Below are 26429 nucleotides of genomic sequence, written 5' to 3'. Positions count from 1 at the left end.
TCAAATCGAAATCTCACTTACCCGAATCAAAATCGTGTCATTCGTTGCCCAACCAAGCATACCATATCAGCGTTGTGCGACCGGACTACTCGCACCCGCTGCCTACGCTTGGTTTGCATCCAACTTATTTCTATTCAAAACTCGGTCTAGCACCTCATCGCTAGGATCAAGGGAATCGAAATTCTATCTGTGTCTTATCGGCACGCATGACACTGCCTCATGAAACAGAGTTAATATGGGTAAAGCATGGTGGATACGCCGCTGGTACTTCCTATATATAAGTGTTTTAACCATATTAACGAACTTTTGTGGGAAGGTGCCACGTGGGGCCCGATGTAATTTATTTTTTTTATAGTATTAAGGAAAACCTATCTTTATAAAATTTTTACTAAAACCGTTGGACAAATGAAATTCCTTACAACATGGAGAAAACATTGAATCAGTTTGGCTCCGTGCCCAATGGAAATTTCATAAGTCCAATTCTTTTCTTAAAAACCTTTGCAATGACCGACAGGAATCTTCCCGAGAACGAGGGTTCGGCAGTCGAGTTCCGCTCGAACCCACGTTGTAGGAAAGTTTTCTTAAAACTTATTTCGCCACCTGATTCTTTTAAAATGTAAAACTCAAAACCTGTTATCAAATAACAAAACCCTCCACATAGCGCTGGTGTGGACATCAAAACGGTCGACACCGCGCCATGAGGAGATTTTTCTTAATTAACTTCGGAAATTAATCGAGCATTGGTAAGTTTAAAACGCTATAAAAAAATTGCTTTTTGTATGTGTTATCACTTCTAAATAATCGAATCGTATGCTCTCTCTATTTTTTTCACTCGCCAAATCGTAATCGATCGCTCGTTATCTAGACGCTAATAAACTCTACTGTCAATCGCATCAACTCTTACGACCCTACTATTGGATTAATTTCGGGACGAAATTTCCTAAAGGAGGGGATACTGTAACAACCCGCACCTTCGTGCGTTGTTACTACTCGATACACTCGTTACGCCTAGCACCGGAGATTCGGATCATAATGTAACTATACCAATTATATCGCTAAATCAAGGTATAATCGAATGATTACGCATATTCTATCATTAGTACAAACCTATTTTGCATAACACTCACGATGATGTCGAGTAAAGGCCTAATCTACCCTTCTCGATAAGCGTGAGGTGTCAAAACGTAAGTAATCAACGCTAACAAGGACTATCGGGTGAGTGCTATGACTCCAGCCGTCATGACGATGATAACAACACGAGTAAGTAGTGCCCCGGTAATCATTGTGGCACATCACATCGAAGAACGCACTCGAAGGCACGCGTAACTCGATCACCGCACTGAGAATTGGATACATAAATACGTATATACGGCCCTTTTGTGATTAATAATAATAAATAATCTAATAATTATATAAATATATGAAAATATGGCTCAAACCGTCGAAATCGCACCAAAAACGAGATCAAAAGGCTTCCGAACGGATCAATTCGATCAGGCTAGTAAAATCAATCATCGAACTCAAGTGTGGAGATTCTAGTACTTTTATACGTGTGTGTGTGCCTTATGTGTTACTTGTGCATGTTTACTTTTATGTTAAAGTGTGTGGTGAATCAATCAAATCAGTCAAGACTCAAAGGTGAATCAAACTCAATGGAAATCGAACCCGAAATGGTTGTAAGGATGCTCGTATGTTAGATATAGTAGTTGGGACTAAAAGTAATTTGATTAGGAAATCCTACCATCCTCAAATCATCGTTCTAAGTCGAGATATCAAAAATCGTCGCGAAACACTCAAAACCAGGCAAGCCGATCGAACAGGGCAACCTGATCGAACAGGCTAGCCGATCGAACAGGGCAACCTGATCGAACAGGCTAGCCGATCGAACAGGGCAACCTGATCGAACAGGCTAGCCGATCGAACAGGCTGTTCGATCGGGCAGCTGCTCGATCAGGGATGCTGTTCGATCAGCTGACCCTCTCCTCTTTTGGAAGCCTATAAATAGGGCTGTCTTTGTCAAACTTTCCACTTTTGGAAAAGCTCTGACCGACCAGCCTCTTCTTCTCACTAAATCCCAGATTTCTCTCAAACCGGTAAGTATTTCGCTCTAATCCTTGTACGTTTTTGTTCATTAATCGATTCTACATCTTTCTATCTTTCAAAACTTGGATTTCATCCATGAAATCACCAAGATCTAGGTGTTCTTGGGTGATGTCATCATGTGTTCTTCAAGAACACTAAGTTTTGGCATCATTCCACCATGAATAGCTTAGATCTAACCGATTTCCACATAAATAACCTAAAATCTACCAAAGATCTTAACATTTCACGGTGGAAAAGGATTGGAAGATGGGTTTTCATCTATCTTTCAACTCTTTTACACTCAAAAAGGTGAAAACGAGACTTGAACCGATTTACAAATCAACCTAAACAAACACATGGTTCAAGATTCGGGTTCTACCGAGAGATGTACCGATTTCGGGTTAAACGTTAAACTTAAGTTCCAAACCGCCTCTGGCCGAGCTTGGGTGATTCTTGCTCGAGTCAGTAGACTAAGTAGGGACTTCAGTTTTGTGGTTCAACTCGTAGTCAAAATATCTCTAAAACATCAACAATTCACGGGAATAACCAAGTGTTAAGTGATAGGTTAACCGAATCGAGAAGCTGGCCGAACGGCTAGGCTGTTCGATCGAACAGCCCAACCGAACGACTATGCCAGCCGATCGACTAGGCTAACCGATCGACTAGCACTTAGACCCACCAACTCACAAAGTGTAGTATTGACAAGGTACTGTTCGATCGACTACGCCACTCGATTGTAATCATTACTGCTCGAATCATGAGATACTATACTTCAAAACACTTAGACTTTTCGGAACATTGGAATGTCACCCGATCGAGCATGCCAACCGATCGAGTGACATATTTGAAAACAATAAAGTGCTAGCCGATCGGTTGGGCTAACCGATCGAACAGCTGTTCGATTGGCCAACTTGAAAGGTAGTACAAACCATCATACACAAACACATCCTTCACATCAAAGGAAGAAACAATCCACTTGAAGGAACCAGCCGATCGAGCCAGCCGACCGATCGAATGGATGTTCGAACGGACTTTCAAACCAATCGAACAGCCCACTCGATCGAACTGCCGTCCGATCGAATGGCCTACTCGATCCAAGTACATTGTTTACTTTTTCCGCGTTACTCATCGTTGTGTTATCGAACTATTCAGGCTAACCTATTCTCAGTGCTCCTTCAATCCACAACCAACCACTGTGAGTATACTTGACCCCTTTTATCGAATTTTGGGTGTAACATACGTTCCATAAAAAAACCAAACTTATCAAACGAATGATTTAATTGGACTATTTATCACTTGCGAATAACTGTTTGCATAGATACACGTGATGCTAGTACATGTATGCTAGGACTTATACTCGTGACGTCCCACCAAGACTAGTATAGTACAAATTCGCCCGACGGGGTCTAGTTATGCCATCAAGAGTCGAGCATCGAGGACTTAGCTGGTAGTATCAGTTTTGTGAGTATATATGTCGTGTATTACGTTTATGCATGTGGGAATTCGCAGCACTTTCAATCTATCACACCATCACATATCAAACCTGTATACTCGCCAATACTTTTGTATTGACAAAGTTTTAACGTATGTTGCAGGTTTAGCCGAAGTATACATCAAATCAAGCTAGGAAGTCTAGAAACTCATCTAAAATCTAGGTTGTCGGATTTGAATTGTTCGAGAGGACAAGAAATCTGTGATGACTTACGTGGTTGTATTGTTTGTTAGTATGGGATGACAAATGTAATAAATATTATCGCAATATAGTTGTTATGGATTCTCTTGAGCAATCTGATTCGCCTAGTGCCGCGCCCCGATGATTCCGCCATCGGTTGGGGTGTGACAGTTAATGCCTTATAAGAGACATATTTCGTCACATCAGCATTATAACGTCTATTAAAAAATATGTAATGGTTAATGCCTTTTAATGCCCATTTCATTCAATGCTTTCCATTTTTTTCTCCTCTTTTGGGCATTATTCTAGAAATGTCACTCCCTATTCATGCCCCTATAACGACCAGAGAGATGGTGCCAGGGTGGACCTACCCTATGGGGTGGGTGGGCGGCCGCACCCATTGAAAAAAAAAATAGTGGTATTTTCCGCGAAAAATTCCGACCGCACCCCTTGAAAATTTTCTTCCGCACCCCTTAGAAAAAAATGTTAGAAAGTTATATAAAAAAATTGGGAACACGGATTGAAAACTGACCCAATTATGTAAACAAGTTAGCCCACTAATCCCTTTAATAAAACTTGAATTCATTCCATCAAGCCCAATAAGTTAATATCAATTTAAGCCCAACCCAAATACAACTTTAATTAAACAAAATCAGTCCAGTTTACAAAAAAAACCCAGACTGCCAGCTTTGTGCGACTCACGCCCTCCCTCTGCCTCACCTCACTGCCAGCGTCCTGCGACACCCCCAACCCCGACGGCGATTGCAACATTCCGACGAAGAATAGCTTAATTCCGGCCACGAACAGGTACATGTTTTTTTTATTATTTTAATCTTTATGTGATTTTGTTCAAAACTCATGATATAATAAGATGGGTTAAAAAAGTTTAAACTTTTATATGTTTTGAGGTAATTTGGGGTTGTTCTAGTCTTTATAGGATGAGTTTGTTGTCTCTTAATCTCTTATTAATTATATGATTCTAGTATAGGATTTGAAAAGTTGAAATTCAAAACTTGAAAATTAAGGAATATTGATGGTTGAACACTCAAAGATTTTAGTTTGATGTTTTTTGTTTTACGTGACTGAGCTGACCCGAACCGAATTTTTTATTTATATATCTAGGCGGCCTAATTTTTTTTTAAAAATATTCCGCACCCCCATGGAAAAATTCCTTGGTCTGCCACTGGATGGTGCTAGAGGCATTATCAAATTCTTTAATATCCATATAATGTCCATTACGCATGACTTTAGAGTGAAGTTTTCATTGAAGATCAAAGGTTCAAACGTTAAGGAGAAACACAGCCTTTCAAAAAAAAATTGAGTTCCTTACTTGAATCATTTCTCAAAAGAACATAAATCACCATTGTGATTGTTGGTTCAGCAGTAAAGTAAAACATGTTAAAATATGTAAGTGTGAATTTTTGGGTTCAAATCTTAAAAATGATAATAAATAAGTTGTTAAAAAAACATAAATCCCTTTTAAAAGCAAGTTTTATTATATTTGTTGTCATTGGTAATATTTGAACCTAAAATTTTAAGGGATTTATATAAAATAAATAAGTTGTTAAAAAAACATAAATCCCTTTTAAGAGCAAGTTTCTCTAATACTTCGAACTGGGCACCTATGAAGGTGAATTTTCTGTTTTGGAGGCTTATTCAAGATATACTTCCCACAACCACGGATTTAGCTTGAAGAAATGTACCGATCCCGAATCTTCGGTGTAGAATGTGTGATGCGGGAGAGGAGTCTGCCTTGCATCTTTTTGCTGCTTGTAGTCTTGCGGTTCAGGTTTGGGATTTCATCTCGAATTGGTGTAGGATAAACCCGATATATGTTTTGGAACTCAAGGATTTCGCAACCCTTTACAACCGAAACAAAGGCTCCAAGAAGTGGAGGAAGGCGGTGTCCTCAGTGACACAAACTGCCATTTGGGTTATCTGGAGTTGTCAAAACGAGCGGATTTTTAGAAACAAGCAAACCAATTTCATAAGGATGAAGGAAGAAATAAAGTCTCTCGGCTATTTGTGGCTAAAAAGTCGGACGAAAATCGTTGGTCTTACATGAGAAATGTGGTGTAACTTTGATTTAGTTTGTATAGGGGTTTGATAACTTTAATTTTTGTTTGTGTCTATGTAATCTGCCTGATTAACAATCTGTTAATCAGTTTCTTTTAAATAAAATTCTTTTGATTGACCCTTAAAAAAAAAGTAGCCACCCTATTTTAGGAAATAAGGAGGCCCACCCAACCATGATTGCAACTAAAACACTATGGTGTCGATATTGGAATCAAGGGCCACGTCAAAGTGTGTGGGTGCGACCACTTAGTCGGGTTGTAAAAGAACAATTGGACCCACAAGGGAGACTCATTTACAATATTATAGTCGAAACGAGAGTTGGTGAATTGTTGACGTTTCCTCACCTATCACCATCTCACCAACTTCATCCCACCCACCACTATCATCTTCTTATCCTAATCATTTTAACTTTTAATATACATAGTTTTGTTTTTTTTTTTTTTTTCATGAAACTAATTTTAAATAAAAAACTATAAAGACATACTTGTAGTTAATGGTTTGAAAATGAACCATAACACCGTTTTCTAATAGACCATTTCTTTTAGGAGTTAAGTGTCATTTACGTTCCTGCGATTTGTTCACTTTTATTATTTTAGGTCAAATTTTAAATTTGTACCGTTTTCCTCCCTAAAATTTTGGAAATGTGTCATTTCAGTCAAAAAATAACCACTAAATTAAAAAATTCAGTTAGCATAGTATCTTGTCATTAGTTACGGTGTTGATCTTGAGGTACATTGAGATGGGGCAGTAATCCCACACATTACTACCTTGTCACCTCAGCCGAAGTCACTCACGTCTTACTCCTTGCCGTGACCATTCTATCCACCCTTTGGTCCTTGTAGAAGACGTTGGCGTTTTCACCTTCACCATAACAAATCAAGAACTTGTTTGTTTCGGACTTTCGATTTGTAACCATGTGATACTTTAAAACACTATCTAATGTAGAGCTATATGTTTATTGATGATTTGATGGTGTCTAATCATGTTCTAATATTCACCATCATTAATATCAACCAATTGCAAACCTACATTTGTAATTCTTATAACCATGATGGTGTAACTATTGAGTGGTCCTTATAGAAATTTCCTTGCACGTCTTTTCTTAGGTTACTTAAGATAAGAAATAATAATCGTGATAAAAATATAGCTCTTTTGGTATAAACATGTGCTTTCGTATCAATATGAATAACAAGTTGAAATTTGACACAACTTATAGTTTTAGGACTTAGTCGGAATAAAGGCTTGTCAAACATGTTGCAATAAATGCTAAGTTGTAACTGATTGCAATAAATGATAAATTGCAACTAATCACATTTTAGGCCTTATCATGTACTAGGAAGTTTCGAACATTAAGATTTGTTCTAAATAGTGCTCGTCGAGACCTTTCTATCGCTTTCTGGTGGTCTATATAAGACTCCACCAGCTCTTGGATCAATTCCTCATCATTTTGGTAAGAAATTATTGCATATGGATCAAACGTTTGATTATTTTATATCCGGATCAAACGTTTACTTTGTGTCTACTTTATTTCTAGTTTGGACTCTCGGGTTTCAAATTATCAATTGTGCCTTTGACTTTCTTTGGGGTTATGTATTGAATTCATTTATTCAAGTGAGGTATTGGATTGCAATAACGGTAGTTGCTAACATTTTAGGCGGATGCCAAGTTTTTGGTAGGAAATTATTGTAAAAAGGTATATGCGCGTATCTAGGGTTTTATTTCTGAATGGACCTAATATTTTATCATATGTGAAAATGGGTGTCATTAAATAGCTTACAAGTTTAAGTTTAAGTGAGTCAAATCATTTTTGTACACAAGATAACTCAAAAAAGTATTTTAATTTAACTCAACTCAAGTTAATTTAACTCAAGCTATTTGAGTAATTGAGTGGACCATCAACAGGGCCGGCTCTGGCCCGGCAAATCCGTGCCGACGCCCGAGGCCCAAAATTTCAAAGGGCCCGAAATTTTTTTATAAGCTTGTATATATTTATTAAATTATATATTTAGTATATTTATCCATTTTTATGCAAAAAAAATATTGGTGGTGTAGTGGCAAAAACCATCTCAAAATAACTTAAAAGTTTTAAGTTCGAGTCTTTGCTCCATCACTAACTTTTTATTTTTGTAATTTATTTACCCTTAACCATAATTTTGGGCCAAATTCTTTTCGTCACCCGATGCTTAAATTTTTTCAAGAGTTTTCGAGGACGGCTCTGAACATCAAGTCTATCGAGCTAAGTATTAAAATTCTGACTTTATAGAACTTGAAAGCATTCAGAAATCAGAACCCATTCACCAAATTTTGGGAGATAAGTTTTTATTATATTATAAAAATGGATAAAAAGTGGTTGAAAGTGGTTTTGAGTGGATGAGAGAGATTATATTATTGTTCATCTGTATATATATTTGAGAGAATATTGTTTACCCTATATAATTTTATAATATTTTTTAAAAAAGTTATGAGTGAAAGATAGAGAAAATGTAATAATAAAAGTATAAAAAATATTATTTAATTGAAAGGATAGAGAAAATGTATTTGTTTTTAGTAAAATTATAAAGTAGATTTAATGGAATGGATGTGAATGCTCTAACCAAACTTATCTACGGGTTGAGGGCAAAAAACCGAATAACTAGATCACAACTTGCCAATGAGGTAGTGGTGGAGTGGTTGGGGAAAGACTTGGTATTTCTTGTGACTCAGGTTCGACTCCACTCTCCCCATTATTTTCTGCGGTATCCAGGTGAATGGCGAATAGGGGTGTGGCCGGTTCGTCTTAGATGGGAGGCTAGGTTTTACCGATTATTCCACTGTCGTGTCTTCGAACAGGTGGAGGTCGGGTTTCCGCGCATCTGGGAGAGCCAAGGGGCTGGCGACGGTCGAGTAGTCGACCTTGGCAACAACGCCCGATATCATGATGGTTGGCACGTCGTTGCTTGCCGTTAAAAAAAAACTAGATCACAACTTAAATAAGTGAGTCAATTGACTTGCCGTTAAAAAAAAACTAGATCACAACTTAAATAAGTGAGTCAATTGAGAAATCCGTAGTTCAGTAATGACTTTTACAACTGAGTTTTATCACTTTAGGGTCTAGGGATGGTTATATATGTACATACAAACCGAATTAACCGTCACTAAAATCATCCTATATACCTTTTTTATAAATAACATATTATATGTTAAAATTTGTTATAATTTTTATAAATAATATATTAATTTCACCATTATTCTGTTTTATAAATCAAAAAGTTTGTTATTTTGTTTCCTTTATCTCAAAACTTAATTGAACTTGCAATAAAATGAACTTGAATTGTCCCACCTTCATAACCGAGTAATCAAACCATCTTTTCCGATAGCTAAAATAATCAAACCGTTTGTAAACGAAACCAACAAATTATGAAAAGCTACATCCAACACCCATAATCATGGTTGTAAGAATCGCTAGTCGCTAGTCAGGTGATGGGGTATCGACTAGCGATTAATCGATTGAGATTTTTATATATGATTTTTAGTTTTATTCATATATATACGCATTTTTACATGTAATTTTTTCAAGTAGACATGTTTAATCGCTCCTCTACCCATTTCTTTAAGTATACAGGATTAACTGTAAAGATTTATAGGTTTTGATCAAAATCTCGTTAGAATAGCCTAGTTCCGACCGACTAGAGCCGATTTTGGCCAACTAGTACCGATTTTCCGGCCGACCAGAGCCGATTATGGCCGACTAGCGATTAGTTCATTGATTACCTAAAACCTAATCAGTGGTCGGCTAACTAGCGATTAATCGCCGATTAATTCTGATTTTTCCAACACTGGCCTAGGGATGAGCAAATCCCGATCCCGAATTTCGCAAAAATTGGGTACCGATACCGATACCGAAATATGTCGGTACGGTATCGGTATTTTAAGGTAAAAGTCGGTATTTTACCGGTACCGTACCGAATCGGTTCCGATCCCGAAAATACCGATAGCAAAAATGCCAAAAAGTGCATACCGTTTCTGGTACCGAAAAATTCGATACAGAATTTTTGGGATCGGTATCGGGATTTGATATCAAATACTTAGCATGCACATATAATAATTAATCAATTCGAGTTAAGACAAAGTCCAAATACCCATTATTTTAGCTAAGTTAAACAAAATTTCCCTATCAAACACTTGACACATAGCCAAATTTCACTCACTATTTCTTAGTTATTTGGAACCTTTTCTTATTTAGTTAATCAAACAAAGAAGTAATAATATTTAATATTGTCATATTTTAATTTTTATTGACTAATTCTCTAAAAGTCAAAACTAAAACTTTGATTAGGTCATCCCCCATTATCAGCGGTAGGTGAGATCGGTCGAAACGGACCGGTATTATAAAACCGGCTTCACAACAAATTAACACCAACCAATACAACATTCTCCTCTTTAAGTTCACCTGACATTTCATCGAACACCTGTTGTGCACAATTTGTTTCCGTTTGTTTCAAGGTAAAAATAGCTTGATCTTACTAAACTTACATACAATTGATCTTGTTGATGCTGTACGGTTTCTTTCTTCTCCTTTTCTTTGTAATTAACGATCATGAGGATACAAAATTTCCAGTTTAAAACCTTTTTTTGTTAATATTTTATCATGTATTATAGCCTGGTGGTATTTTGGGATGTAAGGTTTTTCTCAGATTTATTGGGTTTTCGGTTTTCTCGTGTAAATTGGTGTATATACATTATAGCCTAGTGGAAATGAATATGATCAGGTGGTTCCGCTGGTGGCACGATCATACTTTAGTGGTCTGCTAGTTATTCAAATTTGCCGTTAAAATAAAATTACTATTTTTTCTCTCTCATTTTAAATTAAATAATATGTTTTATACATTTATTGGCAAAAGATCAAATACAAATAATTTTAACATACTAAACATACAAATTGAAGGAAAACCCAAAAAGACAAGGTGGCATTTTTGTAATTACCACCAACTATCAAAGTTACAACCAAAAATACCTAAAAAAACACAATTTTTTTTTTTAACATTTTTATTAAAAAATCGCTACATTTCGTTAGCAAAAAAAAAAAAAAAATTTTTTGTTTTTTTTTTTGGCTGCTACTAAAAGTAGCGATTTTTAATAAAAAAATGTTAAAAAAATAAAATAAAATAATTTGTGTGTTTTTTTTATTTTTTTAGGTTTTTTGGGGGGTTTAGTTTTTAGCATTTTAGCTTGGGTGGGGGGGGGGGGGTTAGGTTTTTTTTAGGTTTTTAGGGGGGGGGGGGGTTTAGGTTTTTTTGGTTTTTGGGGGTGGGGGGTTAGGTTTTTTTTTAGGTTTTTTTTTTTTGGGGGGGGGGGGGGGTTAGGTTTTTTAGGTTTTTGGGGGGTGGGGGGGGTAGGTTTTTTTTAGGTTTTTGGGGGGTGGGGGGGGTTAGGTTTTTTTTGGGGGTGGGGGGAGTGATTAGGTTTTTTTAGGTTTATTTGTAGAGTAACTTTGATAGTTATTGATAATTACAAAAATGCCACCTTGTCTTTTTGAGTTTTCCTTCAATTTGTATGTTTAGTATGTTAAGATTATTTGTACAAGAACTTTACCCTACATTTATTATTACATTTTCTGTATTCTCCACTCACAACCACTTTCAAAAATATTAAAAAATTTTGAATAGTAACATTTTCTCTCTCCTCTCACAACCACTCAAAACCATTCAGAATCATTCTTTATAATATAATTACCGCACTCACATAAATATAAGAAAATCCATTGTGAGAGCAATCGAGCATTCATATCTCGTCCACCAAATTTTGTGAGAGTGTCCTCCGTATTATAGATAGTGGTTTTGAGGGGTTGTGAGTGGATGGGAAAGAAAATGTTACTGTTAATTTGTAAATATAAAAAAAACACTATTCAACCCTGTAAATTTTATAATATTTTTAGAAAGTGCTTGTGAGGAGCGAGGTGAGAGAAAAAATAATGATAAAGTTATAAAAAAATATTATTTAATTGAAAAAAAGAATAAATACAGTCATTTTTAGTGTAATTATAGTAACGAAGATGGTGGATAAGATGTGAATCCTCTAACTAACTATAATTATATTGTGTCTAATATTCCTCTGCAAGCTAAGTTTAGGTAACATGTAGCCTAGATCGTAAAAAGATAAATCGATGGGTAGGTAGAGGCTTTAACACAATATAATGTTGTATTTGTTTCGTTATACTCAGATTTTTCGAGATGAAGATCGAGGTGAGAGAATCTACGATGGTGAAACCGGCGGAGGAGACACCGAAAATAAATCTATGGAACTCAAATGTGGACCTAGTGGTCCCAAACTTCCACACACCAAGTGTGTATTTCTACCGGCCCAATGGTGCACCCGACTTCTTTGACCCGAAAGTGATGAAGGACGCGTTGAGTAGGGCGTTGGTTCCGTTTTACCCGATGGGCGGGCGGTTGAAGAGAGACGAGGACGGACGAATTGAGATCGATTGTCAAGGTCAAGGTGTGTTGTTTGTGGAGGCGGAGTCGGATGGTGTCGTGGATGATTTTGGTGACTTTGCGCCCACGTTAGAGCTACGGAAACTCATACCCGCGGTTGATTATTCGCAAGGAATTGAATCATATCCGTTGCTGGTCTTGCAGGTATTTAACAAATTTTGTTTTGTTTTATAAAATTTGATGACGTGAGGAATGATGTAAGATTGAGAGGACTTAATTTAGATAAAAAAAATAGAAAACTGAATGAGATAAAAGATCATAACCGAAATATTAATTTTGGTCAAAATAACATATGATATAACTAGAGCCTTAATAAAAGGAGTAAATTACGATTTTGGCCCCTGTGGCTATATCACTTTTACCCTTTTAGTTCAAAAGAAATCTTTTAACATCTGAGCCATCAACGTCTTTTTTCCTAACCCTTTTAGCCCCTAACACTAACCCCGTCCATTTACTTTTAGGGGCCAAAAGGGTTAGAAAGAAAGATGCTGGGGGGCCAAAAGGGTTAGAAAAAAAGACGTTGGGGGCTCAGATGTTAAAAGATTCCTTTTTGGGCTAAAAGGGTAAAAGTGATATAATCACAGGGCCAAAATCGTAATTTACTCTAATCAAAATAATATTAATTAAAATAAAAGATTATTATAGTTGAAATGACAAATTGGAATTTATGGTTACATAGAGTTAACATTCAGCTTAGAATGGTGATAACAAAAATTGAGTTATTTTACTTATGGTATTTTTTAACATGCAGGTCACTTACTTCAAATGTGGTGGGGTGTCACTAGGAGTTGGTATGCAACACCACGCTGCGGACGGGGCATCCGGGTTGCACTTCATCAACACCTGGTCCGACATGGCTCGTGGCCTCGACATCACCATCCCACCCTTCATCGACCGAACCCTTCTACGTGCGCGTGACCCACCGCAACCCGTCTTTGACCACATCGAGTACCAGCCTGCCCCACCAATGAAAAATGCTCCCACAACCACAAATGACCAACCGGTTCCTGAAACCGCGGTCTCCATTTTCAAGTTGACTCGAGACCAACTCAATGCGCTGAAAGCCAAGTCGAAAGAAGCTGGAAACACTATCAGTTATAGCTCGTACGAAATGCTCTCGGGGCACGTCTGGAGGTGCGTGTGTAAAGCCCGTGGCCTTCCGGATGATCAGGACACGAAGCTTTACATCGCGACTGACGGCCGGGCCCGTCTCCGGCCGTCACTCCCGCCTGGCTACTTTGGGAATGTCATATTCACGACTACCCCGATAGCAGTAGCGGGGGACCTACAGTCGAAGCCTACATGGTATGCCGCGGGTAAAATTCACGACGCGTTGGCGAGGATGGATAACGATTATCTAAGATCCGCATTGGATTACTTAGAGCTGCAGCCCGATCTAAAGGCACTCGTTCGTGGGGCCCACACGTTTAAGTGCCCGAATCTTGGGATAACTAGTTGGGCTAGACTCCCCATTCATGACGCGGACTTTGGATGGGGCCGGCCCATCTTCATGGGGCCCGGTGGGATTGCTTATGAAGGGTTGAGTTTTGTGTTACCAAGCCCGGATAATGATGGGAGCTTGTCGATTGCGATTTCGTTGCAAGCTGAACATATGAAGCTTTTCAGCAATTTACTTTATGATATTTAAAAATGAGAGTTTATGATCATAACAATATATACAAATTACTCATAAAACCTTTCATTGTTGTATGTAAAATGTCAATGGAGGCTGAAAATGTTTTTCATAAGCTTATGGGTTTAATACTATGAACACCAAATATTTGATTTATTGTGTTCTGATTGTAAATCTAGGAAATATTGTTGTTAAAAGAATGTTAACAACAAAGAACATCTAGTCATGTTTTTTAGCTACTACTTTAATAAAATTACTTGATTATCAAAAAGATTAGCTTATAAATTTGTTGAGTCGTGCAGTACAACGTTTATCGGAGGGAAGTGAATGTCGCCTCCGTGAAGGGAGTTCGAGGTTTTAGCGAATCTGTCGGATCTCGTTCATAAGAAAAGCAGGCGAAGAAAGGACAGGTCGACATTCCTGGAACAAAAAAATGGAATGATATGATTGCCTCATATAGATTTTAGGCCCGATTTCACAAGTCAGATTAAGTACTGTTTGAAAAACAACTAACTTAACGAACAAGCAACCACAACAGGATTAATCTTCACTCATAGTTGTAAAATTGTAACACTTTGAAGTCTAAATAACAATATTTAGTTTAGTTGAAGGAAGAGTCACGTAAATTGTTGTGCTCTTTTCTGTTCTTAAAGATCAGTAAGTATTGTTTTGTTCATATGGAGACATATTTGTAACATGTCTTCCGAAATCATGTACCTTAAACGTCTCACTGACAAAAGAGAAACTGAATTTTCTTAATAAAGAAAAGGTTTAACGAGTACATAAAAAAGGAAAGTTTCAAATTGTCAAAGCAATCTCATACATTCACAACCTTCTTTTACATTGTTTAACTAATAAGGGGACTGGGGGTGGTCCTTGATGGAGGTTCCATCACGAGTGATGAGCATCGGAACACCGCCGCCACCATTAAGTTCCACGCGTGAAACTTCACTCGGGAAAAAGTTCACGCGTTGAACTTCATCAAATTTGCACATGCAGCATCTATATAATCCACTAACAGCATCTTTGTATTACACTTGTCACCCCTACATTTACACTTGTCACGCGTTGAACTTCATCAAAAAGGCAAATGAAGATATTTTCTAACATGTTCACTTCCCAATTTGGCTAATGCTTGCATCTTTTTTTTCATACAAGTTTAGGGACCTAATCATGCAAAAGGGGCATATTTGATATTTTTTATAAGTTTAAGACTTCAACATGCAAAAAACAAAATTTTGTTAAAAACAGGCATAGTTTTTTTTTTTTTTTTTTTTGAGTAAATTGCGGTTTTGGTCCTTGTGGTTTAGTGGTTATTGCTATATTTTACAAAATCCAAATTTTTCATGCTGAGGTTTCTTTGTTATTGCGGTTTTGGTCCACCACACTAACTCCATCCAACTTATAGTTAAATCCTAATCACATGAGAAGCATGTGTAGGGTATTTTGAGAAATAACCATTAAAAAAAGGTGAGGTGTTATATTATCTTTCGTCATGCAAAGGATTCAAGTCCCTATAACAGGTCAAATAATCATTTGAGAAGATGGTGGCCTGGATCCTGCTTGTAGCAAACAACGATACAGTGAGAATACAAGGTAAGTGTCCACCACACAAGATGTGGTCTAAAGCTTTGCTCTAAGAGTTATGTAAGGTAAAATTTTCAGATGGGGTGATATTATTGGATTTCTTGTAGATATATAAGCATACAAAAATTTATGATTTTACTAAAATAACTAATGTTAAGATGTATATGATAGGATCCCGATCCAGGTTTATACCAGAAGGAAAGGGCGGTTCAAGGATCCAGGTTTATACCACTGGGTCAGCACAGGATGGGAGTTATGGAACAGTTCAAGGCAGTTTATAAGCTGAGTTTTAGGAGCAGTTAATTTCAGTTCTTGTTTTATTAGCAGGCTACATTTTTCATGAGTTTTTCTTGTTCTTGTTTTTGTTATCAGTTTCATTTGTATCTAGAGACTTAGCCCCTCTCGAAACGGGCCAGTTTGTTTAATTCGATAAAGTTGCCTGCTTAATTTTGTTGTTTCTATCATTGGTTCCATTGCCGGGAATCGAATAGAGACAAAATGGTTCAGACCCGGAGCAGTCCAGAAGAGAGTGGTTCTAACCCACCCGATTCATTAGCATCCCAATTAGCAGTTATTGTTAAGAAACTTGAAACCGTGGATGCTATGCGAGATGAATTGGCAGCCCTCAAGACCCATGTGGAGAAACCGAATGGAGGATATGGAAGGTATGACGATGGGGAGCCTTCTAGAAATTCAAACCGACACAACAGACCATACAACAAAATTGATTTTCCTACTTTCAGTGACGGAGATCCTCGAGGTTGGGTGCTCAAGGCCGAAAAATATTTCAGCTGCTATAATATACCTGAAGAAGAAAAGGTAGATGTTGCCTCTTTACATCTAGAAGGTGATGCGTTGGATCTGTATTCCTGGTTGTCCACAGATCAGGAAATCAATTTCTGGGAGGATTTAGTTCATGCTCTCCACAAAAACTTTGGTCCTACCGAATTTCAAAACCCTGATGAGCACCTCTATAGCATCAAACAGACCGGGACCATCCAAGCGTATCGACAAGAATTCGCCAAGAGGTCCTCTCGGGTAACTAATTGGCCAGACCACTGCTTGTTGGGTGTTTTTCTGAATGGTCTCAAAGAAGAACTAAAGGCAGATGTCCGGCTTCAAAAGCCCCGATCAGTGTATAGGGCAGTGAGTATTGCGCTAGAGTACGAGTCTAAAGCTAACCACACCCGACCTGGCAAGTCTTCAACCTGGTCCCCTCACCCTACACCCCCCCCCCCCAAACAGATTCCAAACCTCTGACTTCCGGCACAAACCAGCAGAATGCTTACTCTAAACCCCCACTTCGCATCTCTGATAGCGAGAAACAGACCCGGTTCCTACGTGGCGAGTGTATCCGGAGACTTAGCCCCTCTCGAAACGGGCCAGTTTGTTTAATTCGATAAAGTTGCCTGGTTAATTTTGTTGTTTCTATCAGTATATGTGCATTAAAATAACTGACATGAAAAAGAAAATAAATCCCTACCAATATTTATATACTTACACTGGGGTACAAACCTACTACAATTCAAACATATAAATTTCGAAATTTAAAAACAGTAGATACACTAAACTTTATTTAAAATAATAAACTAATTATCAACTTTTAAGTTCTTCTCCAAACCACACCATAAGAATTAGCATACCGCGCTTAATAAATCCATATAACAAGTTATTTAAATAATACCTTGGTTTCTTCATTTTTAATGGTTATTTTCCAAAACACCCTGCCCATATATGCCTCTAATGTGACCAAGATTTAACTATAAGTTAGATGAAGTTAGTGTGGTGTGGTGGATCAAAACCGCAATAAAATAGAAACCTTGGTATGAAAATTGCAAGACATTTTAATTTTGTAAAATATAGCAATAACCACTAAACCACAAGGACCAAAACTGCAATTTACTCTTGTTTTTAACTTTCATGTAAAAATAAAGTCCAAAGACTTATGTATGAGTTCGATGAAAGTCATGGAACAATTTTAATAGACATGGAAAATTGGCACATCAGGCCAGTCGGGTAACAAGAATTAGGTAAAAAAAGAAGTAATTTTACAGTCCAGAATCTCTATTGTTATATAAACAAGGGTCGATATTATTACAACACATACTATATCAATCATATCCTAACCTGTTTAAAAATGATTTATAAGATTTTACTAAGACTGGAGTGTATGGAGAGCCTCATCCCCAAGGGGATGGGCCGCCACGTAATCGGGGCCTAAAGGGGATGGACCTAGGGGGTGGGGATGAACCCCTTTATATATGTGTGTGTGTGTGTGTGTGTGTATGCAATCATACGATATAAAACCTAAATCAACCAAAGGCCTGATCTCCAACACAACAACTAATCGAAAACAAATCCAGTTTAACTGCACATTTCATAACACAAAATTAACCGTAATGAATCAAGTCAAACGTATGTAGGTTTTGAGGATAAAATTATGGATACAGATCGATGCATGTGGAGATCGAAGAAAAAGGAACAGATAGAACAACTTTTGATGAATACAATTGAGAAAAAAATAAGGTAAAAGAGAAAGTGATACCTTATGAGAAACAATGAAGATGAAAAGATCTGTAAAATTCCGATTGGCAAAACAGATTGAAATGAAGACGTTATGAATTAGGGAAAGTGGAAGAGTATATAAAGAGGGGGAAGTAGGCGGCTTCCAGGCGAGTCAATTTTGACCGGCTATTGGTGGTGGTGGTGGTGGTTGGTGAGTTTATTCATCTACTGGTTTGTTACCCTTTATCCCTAAAGTACACATATATATGTATAGATGTGTGTGTGAGGAGAGAGAACACAGGCCCGTCGAGCACGTCGTTGGGGAGCCGGAGTCGCCGGGACGCGCCTATGGGGGGCGGTGTGGGGGTGCGGCGCCGGGCCACGCCGGGCCTATGCCGGCCCCATACCCTCCAGTCTAAGTTAAAAAGAATTGTTTGGTCCTGTTTGACAAACGTTACCCGAATCAATAGATCCTAAAGTAAATAGGTCAAACTTGCCAACTATAGTACTTTGTTATAACAACAGATGAGAAGTTATTACCTCTTTGACGATAAACTTCAACATGTCAAAAATCTGCCAACAGATGAGCTGGGACCCCTTATGGGGTACTCAAATGCCATAAACTTCAACCAGGTGTGTCATATGGAAGGGCTTTCAGAGGCTTCGTTGCCACCTCAGCAAATTCTTCCGCTTTAAAAGCATCTATGACAACTATATGACCTAAACAAGCATCCATTTAAGGTGAGATTTTTTTTACTTATTTTAATATATAAACTACCAGAAAAGCAGTTTTCTCTAAGATAAACTTACATATCCAGTAAGTCAGTAACTGCCCCAGTACTGTACTTCGAGACAAGTTTGTCGAATATGTGCGTCATAGCATTATTGCATAATCTGTTTCAGTTTCCGTTAAGCTCCAGGGGGCTGAGGACTGTCACAGGTTTGAACCATATACAAATAACAAAACCTATAGTTACGATTTATGAATGCAACTAACCTCATCATCATACACGCAACTCCTCAAAACGCCAAATGTATGGGGTTGCAGTAAAATATATATATATATTCAAGTCCACCTTAGTAGCCAAAAATAGAAAACCCACCCTTAAGAGTAATGTTGACGTAAGAAAAAAAGTTGTAAGCTAAGTCACCTTCAAAGAACCAACCATCACACCAACTTAGCACAATGTGCTTACAGCACTCGCCTAGATCACTCCATGATCAAAAATGACACAATTATATATATGCCTTATGTATATGCTAGGACCTAAGGTCTTTGGTCCCTTCGCACCAAGAAAATGAAGTATCCGATCATAAGTTTAATGACATTTAGTACTATATATATAGCAGAACATTGCGATTCTACAAAAAAATGTAGAATCTGATCACAAGATTAATGAAACTTTTGAACATTTAGTACCTTACCTCTTAATTTGAGTAAGAAGTGTTCCATCTTGATTTGCTATTCATATCCCCCAGAAAAAAAAAAAAAACAAGTAAAAACAACAATAGAAGTACAATCGTTCGTATCTTCAAAAAAGAATAAAAACAGCAGAAAAAGTTAAAAACATAAAAGCTGCAAGTTTTATACAAAGACAGGTTGAAATGTGTTCTTAGGTGCTTTAGTAACAGCAGGCCTAGTTCTCAGGTGTGAGTTCACTTTTGTAAATATTATAAAAACTGTCAAACCACAAATCTATTACAATATATCTAAAAAAAAACTCAATACCAAGAAATAAAAGTTATGAAAATAACAACAAAAATGGTTGAAATGGGTTTATAGTCTTAGCCGATATTATATAGGTAGCTCTAGTAACAGCATTCCTATTTCTCAAATGTGAGTTTAATCTTATAGTATACCATATAAAATTGTCAAACCACAAAGCTATTTAAACTATATGAAAGAATCTCATTAAAAACAGAATATCAACAGAAAGAACTTCACCAAGAAAGCAATCCACGCTACAATAACAACCTTCATCACCCAGTCAACCGCAAAGTACAAGCCTCAAAGTACAAAAACAAACTGAAATGGGCTTTTAGGTGCTTTAGTAACGGGATTACAATTTCTCGAATGTGAGTTCAGTCTTGTAAAATAGCATATAAAACTGTCAGGCAAAAGAGCTAATGCATTATATTAAAAAAAATATCCTTACTAAGAAATATGAGTTATGAATATAACAATCAAAAATAGAAGTTCAACGAAAAGAACTTTATCAAGAAAGCAATTCACACCACAGTAGCAACCTTTGTCACCCATTCAACCGCAAAGTACAAGCCTCAAAGTACAAAGACAAGTTGAGATGGGTTCTAAGATACTCTAGTAATGCATGCGTAGCTCTTGAATATGAGTTCAATTTTGTAAAATACCATATAAAACTATCAAACCACAAGGCTATTATGTTGTATAAAAAAAATCTCATCACCAAGAAATAAAAGTTATATAAATGACATAGTCAAAATCATAAAAAAAATAGAATATCAAAAGAAAGAACTTCATCAAGAAAGAAATTTATGTTACACTAGCAACCTTCGTCATCCAATCAACTGCAAAGTACAAACCTCAAAGTACAAAGACAAGTCGAATTGGGTTCTTAGGTGCTCTGGAAACACCATTCCTATTTCTCGAAGTGAACTCAGTCTTGTAAAAACCATAGAAAATTTTTAACCCACAAAGTTATTAAACTATATAAAATAAAAATTATGATGGTAACATAGTCAAAATCGACAAAAAATAGAATATCAACAGGATGAACTTTATCAAGAAGGCAATTCACGTTACAGTGGCAACCTTCGTCGCCCAATCAACCGCAAAGTACAAGCCACAAAGTACCAAGACAAGTTCAATTGGGTTTTTAGGTGCGCTAGTAACGGCATTCCTATTTCTCGAATGCCAATTTAGTCTTGTAAAATACTATAAAAAACTGTCAAACCATAGCATCATTATTGAAAAGTAACAAAACACATACAAAATTAAGTATATAAAACATCTCCAATAATATGGGAGGGTGAAAACATTAAAACAATTTCTCCATGAAACAATTTCTCAGTACGAACATTAAACCATGTAGCTAAGAAGAAAACGTAAAATCAAAGAGATTCAAAGAAGTTTCAAACAAAAATAAACGTAAATTACATCTAAAGTTTCTCATTACCATAAAAAAAAAGTTGAAAATAACAGAGGAAGAACTTCCATTAAGAAAGCAATCCATGCTACAAACACAACCTACGTACGCCCAATCAACTGCAAAGTACAAGCCTCAAAGTACAAAACAATTGAAATGGGTTTTTAGGTGTTCTTGTGATAGGATCACAAGTTCTCACATGTGAGTCCAGTCTTGTAAAACACCATATATAACAAGAAAATTACACTAGTTTTTAAATAAACAATTTGTTCACAGAACTACAAAATCAAATAAGTTTAGAATTTAATTTTAAAAAAAAAACAGCAGAGAACATCTACAATAATATGGGAGTGTTGAAAACATTAAAACAGCTGAGAGGTGAAACAATTTTAATAATATGAGAGTGCTGAACAAATGCAGCTAGCAAAAAACGTAATGTAAAAACGATACAAGGAAGTATAGAACAAAAACAAACGTTAAAATAACAAAAAGGACTTCCATTAAGAAAGCAATCCATGATACAAACACAACCTACGTACGCCCAATCAACTGCAAAGTACAAGCCTCAAAGTACAAAACAATTGGGATGGGTTTTTAAGTGTTCTTGTAACAGGGTCACAAGTTCTAACATGTGAGTTTAGTGTTGTAAAACACCATATAAAACAAGAAAATTACCATAGTTTATAACTTAAACAACCCCTTCGTAATACTACAAAATCAGATAAGTTTAGAAGTCAAGTTATTACATTATATTAAGAAAAATTGCATCACCAAGAAATAAAAGTTATATAAAACATAGTCAAAATCATAAAAAAAAATATATCAAAAGAAAAAACTTTATCAAGAAAGCAATTCACGTTACAATAGCAACCTTCGTCACCCAACCAACCGCAAAGTACAAGCCTCAAAGTACAAAGACAAGTTGAATTCGGTTCTTAGGTGCTCTGGTAATGGAATTCCTATTTCTCGAAGTGAGTTTAGTCTTGTAAAATACAATATAAAAATGTCAAACTATAAAGCTATTAAAATATGTAAAAAAATCTCATTACCAATAAATAAATAAAAAAATATGATAGTAACAAAGTAAAAATCATCAAAAAGATCAAAAGAGAGAACTTTATCAAGAGAGCAATTCACTTTACAGTAGCTACCTTCGTCACCAATCTACCGCAAAGTACAAGCCTTAAAGTACGATCACAGGTTAAAATGGGGTTTTAGGCGCTCCGGTAACAGTGTTGCTATTTCTCGAAGTGAGCTCAGTCTTGTTAAAAACCAAGTAAAAACAACAATAAAAGAACAACAGTTTGTACTTCACAAAACTATAAAATCAAACAAGTTTAACATTCAAATTCAAAAACAATAAAAACAACAGATAACATCTACAATAATATGGGAGTTTTGAAAACATTGAAATAACTGAGAAGTGAAACAATTTCAACAATACGGGAGTGCCAAAAAAAGAAAACGTAAAATCAAACGAATTCAGGAAAGTATAGAACAAACAAACTTGAAAATAACAGAAATAACTTCCAATAAGAAAGCAATCCAAGCTACAAACACAACCTACGTACGCCCAATCAACTGCAAAGTACAAGCCTCAAAGTACAAAACAATTGGAATGGGTTTTTAGGTGTTCTTGTAACAGGATCACAAGCTCTTACATGTGAGTTCAGTCTTGTAAACACCATATAAAACAAGAAAATTACGATAGTTTGTAACATAAACAACCCCTTCATAATACTACAAAATCAAATAAGTTTATAAGTCAAGTTAAAAACAAAGGAAAAGACTGATATAAAACTATTGAACCAAAAAGCTATTACAATATATAAAAAAAATCTCATCGCCAAGAAATAAAAGTTATATAAAACATAGTCAAAATCATAAAAAAAATATCATAAGAAAAAACTTTATCAAGAAAGCAATTCACGTTACAATAGCAACCTTCGTCACCCAATCAACCGCAAAGTACAAGCCTCAAAGTACAAAGACAATTTGAATTGGGTTCTTAGGTGCTCTGGTAATGGAATTCCTATTTCTCGAAGTGAGTTCAGTCTTGTAAACACCATATAAAACAAGAAAATTACGATAGTTTGTAACATAAACAACCCCTTCATAATACTACAAAATCAAATAAGTTTATAAGTCAAGTTAAAAACAAAGGAAAAGACTTGATATAAAACTATTGAACCAAAAAGCTATTACAATATATAAAAAAAAAATCTCATCGCCAAGAAATAAAAGTTATATAAAACATAGTCAAAATCATAAAAAAAAATATCATAAGAAAAAACTTTTTCAAGAAAGCAATTCACGTTACAATAGCAACCTTCGTCACCCAATCAACCGCAAAGTACAAGCCTCAAAGTACAAAGACAATTTGAATTGGGTTCTTAGGTGCTCTGGTAATGGAATTCCTATTTCTCGAAGTGAGTTCAGTCTTGTAAAATACAATATAAAATTGTCAAACCATAAAGCTATTAAAATATATAAAAAAAAATCTCATTAGAAAGAAATAAAAAAATATGATAGTAACATAGTAAAAATCATCAAAAAGATCAAAAGAGAGAACTTTATCAAGAAAGCAATTCACGTTACAGTAGCTACCTTCATCACCAATCAACCGCAAAGTACAAGCCTCAAAGTACAGTGACAGGTTAAAATAGGGATTTAGGTGCTCCGGTAACAGTGTTGCTATTTCTCAAAGTGAGCTCAGTCTTGTTAAAAACTAAGTGAAAACAACAATAAAAGGAACAGTTTGTACTTCACAAAACTATAAAATCAAAAAAGTTTAACATTCAAATTCAAAAACAATAAAAACAACAGATAACATCTACAATAATATGGGAGTTTTGAAAACATTGAAATAACTGAGAAGTGAAACAAATTCAACAATACGGGAGTGCCAAAAAAAAGAAAGCGTAAAATCAAACGAATTCAGGAAAGTATAGAACAAACAAACCTAAAAATAACAGAAAGAACCTCCATTAAGAAAGCAATCCATGCTACAAACACAACCTACGTACGCCCAATCAACTGCAAAGTACAAGCCTCAAAGTACAAAACAATTGGAATGGGTTTTTAGGTGTTCTTGTAACAAGATCACAAGTTCCTACATGTGAGTTCAGTCTTGTAAACACCATATAAAACAAGAAAATTACGATAGTTTGTAACATAAACAACCCCTTCATAATACTACAAAATCAAATAAGTTTAGAAGTCAAGTTAAAAACAAAGGAAAAGATTTACAATAATATGTGAGTTTTAAAAACATTGAAATGACAGAGAAGTGAAACAATTTCAATAATATGGGAGTGCCAAAAAAGGAAAACATAAAATCAAACGGATTCAGGGAAGTACAGAAAAAACAAACGTGAAAATAACAGAAAGAACTTCCATCAAGAAAGCAATACAAGCTACGATCACAACCTACGTAACTGCAAAGTACAAGACTCTGTACAAAACAATTAAAATGGGGTTTTAGGTGTTCTTGTAACAGGATCACAAGTTCTCACATGTGAGTTCAGTCTTGTAAAACACGATATAGAGCACGAAATGTACAATAGTTTATATATAAAACAATATCTTCACAGAACTTCAAAATTAAATAAGTTTAGAATTTAAATTCAAAACTAAAATAAGAACAAGCAGAAAACATCAAAAACAATATGGGAGTGTTGAAAACATTAAAACATCTGAGAAGTGAAACAACTTCAATAATACGAGAGTGTTGAACAAACGCGGCTAGCAAAAAAATAACGTAAAATCAAAAAGATTCAGGAAGGTATAGAACAATAACAAACGTCAAAACAACAGAAAGAACTTCCATCGAGAAAGCAGTACCTGCTACAAATACGCCCAATCAACTGCAAAGTACAAGCCTCAAAGTACATATCAATTGGAATGGGTTTTTAAGCGTTCTTGTAACAGGATCACAAGTTCTCACATGTGAGTTCAGTATTATAAAACACCATACAAAACAAGAAAATTCACAAAACTACAAAATCAAATAAGTTTAGAAGTCAAGTTCGAAACAAAGGAAACGACTGAAAAAACAAGAGAAAATAGTTGAGATTTGTTTACAAACCCTGCAGATCTGATCACTAATCAACCCAGAAAATTAACAAATTCCAAAAGAACAAGATTATCGTAAACCATTACGGAAGAAACTTGCCTGTTAATTAATTCTACGGCAGACCAAGAACACGTCAGATGATCGTCAAATTCCATGATTGGAAAACCTTAAACTCGCAATTCTCACAAAACCCTGAAAATTCTTGTTTATTTCAAAACAAATCAAAGATCAACTGATGTATGGTGCGATTCTGTAACGAACAATGGAAAGGAAGAAGGATAAACTCGTTGTCGTACCTGGTGATTCTCGACGACATCAAGTTGATTGAAAAACCCTAAATACTCCAAGACATCTGAAACAGCCGATGTATGCAATTGAGAAACTCTAAACCCGCAATTATTGTTTTATCTAAAGAAAACGCAAACAACAGGGTTCGGGTGATTTAGGATCTAGGGTTCATAAGGCCATGTGTAGTCATAAAGCCCCCAAAGGGGCGTTATGCGCCATGTGGCATGCAACGTCACCCCGTGGCTTTATGGGGCTTGAGGCCGTAGTCATAAAGCCCTACCTCATCATAACCAAAGTGTAAAATGCAGGGACCAAAGTGTAAAATGCAGGGACCAAAGTGTTTTAATGCAGGGACCAAATTGTAAAATGCAGGGACCAAAGTGGAAAATGGAGAACAAATAGCGCCGCGAAATAAAACACGCCCTTTCTTTTTTTTTCTCATAGCGCCCCGGGGGGCGGTGTTATGGGCGCCGTATCGGCGCTATGCATCTCCTCGCGCCCCATTACATATGTCCTAAATATAAATATGAAAGAGGCGCTTGATTTACGATTGACCGTTGGAGTCGGGTTTATTAAATTTTTGTATAAAATTTATGTGACATCATCTTTAAAATTGGTAACAAAGTACTATTTCGAAAAAAGTTATTATTCATGTCATGACACCGGTTCTAACCCAGGGGTATGGCGAGTAGCAAAGCAAGAAGTTGCAGATTAGAATCCGGGTTTGAAACCGTGCAGCTGTTGTTCCCACCTGTTTCCCTGCCTCCTTTCCTTCGTCTCTAACTAGGACCGGAGGGATCGCCTGCCTCAACCCGACAGGACTGGGATTGCAGGCCCAGTTAACATGTCTGGTAATACACATTTTTGTAGATGAGTCATGACACAAATATTTGTTAAAAAAACATATTCTTCG

General features: G+C 36.3%; 1 protein-coding gene and 1 long non-coding RNA gene across 8 annotated transcripts; one reads left to right on the top strand and one right to left on the bottom strand.

Annotated features, from left to right (window-relative positions):
• The first annotated feature begins 10177 nt into the window (after positions 1–10177).
• Positions 10178–14092, top strand: LOC110918282 (shikimate O-hydroxycinnamoyltransferase). 2 transcript variants are annotated; one of them, XM_022162624.2, is made up of 3 exons: positions 10178–10312; positions 12030–12447; positions 13055–14092. In XM_022162624.2, exons 2-3 carry the CDS (start codon positions 12040–12042, stop codon positions 13949–13951), a joined length of 1305 nt encoding a protein of 434 aa, XP_022018316.1. In that variant the 5' UTR covers positions 10178–10312; positions 12030–12039; the 3' UTR covers positions 13952–14092. The 2 variants fall into 2 exon arrangements, with proteins under 2 accessions (XP_022018316.1, XP_035841880.1); XM_035985987.1 differs by lacking the exon at positions 10178–10312 and adding an exon at positions 10346–10365.
• Positions 14093–14218: 126 nt separating this feature from the next.
• On the bottom strand, positions 14219–25302 carry LOC110918496. 6 transcript variants are annotated; one of them, XR_004884659.1, is made up of 5 exons: positions 19026–19447; positions 18839–18959; positions 18569–18748; positions 18069–18468; positions 14668–14982 (listed from the first exon to the last, which is right to left on the bottom strand). It is a non-coding gene; the product is annotated as an uncharacterized LOC110918496 (long non-coding RNA). The 6 variants fall into 6 exon arrangements; XR_004884660.1 differs by lacking the exons at positions 14668–14982; positions 18069–18468 and adding an exon at positions 14219–14356; XR_002581373.2 differs by lacking the exons at positions 18069–18468; positions 19026–19447 and adding an exon at positions 19454–25302 and having other exon boundaries at positions 14668–15103.
• Positions 25303–26429: the final 1127 nt, after the last annotated feature.

Source organism: Helianthus annuus, chromosome 16, assembly GCF_002127325.2.
Source record: "Helianthus annuus cultivar XRQ/B chromosome 16, HanXRQr2.0-SUNRISE, whole genome shotgun sequence".
NCBI classification, from domain to species: Eukaryota; Viridiplantae; Streptophyta; class Magnoliopsida; order Asterales; family Asteraceae; genus Helianthus; species Helianthus annuus.
This window is presented reverse-complemented; position numbering and strand designations above follow the sequence as displayed.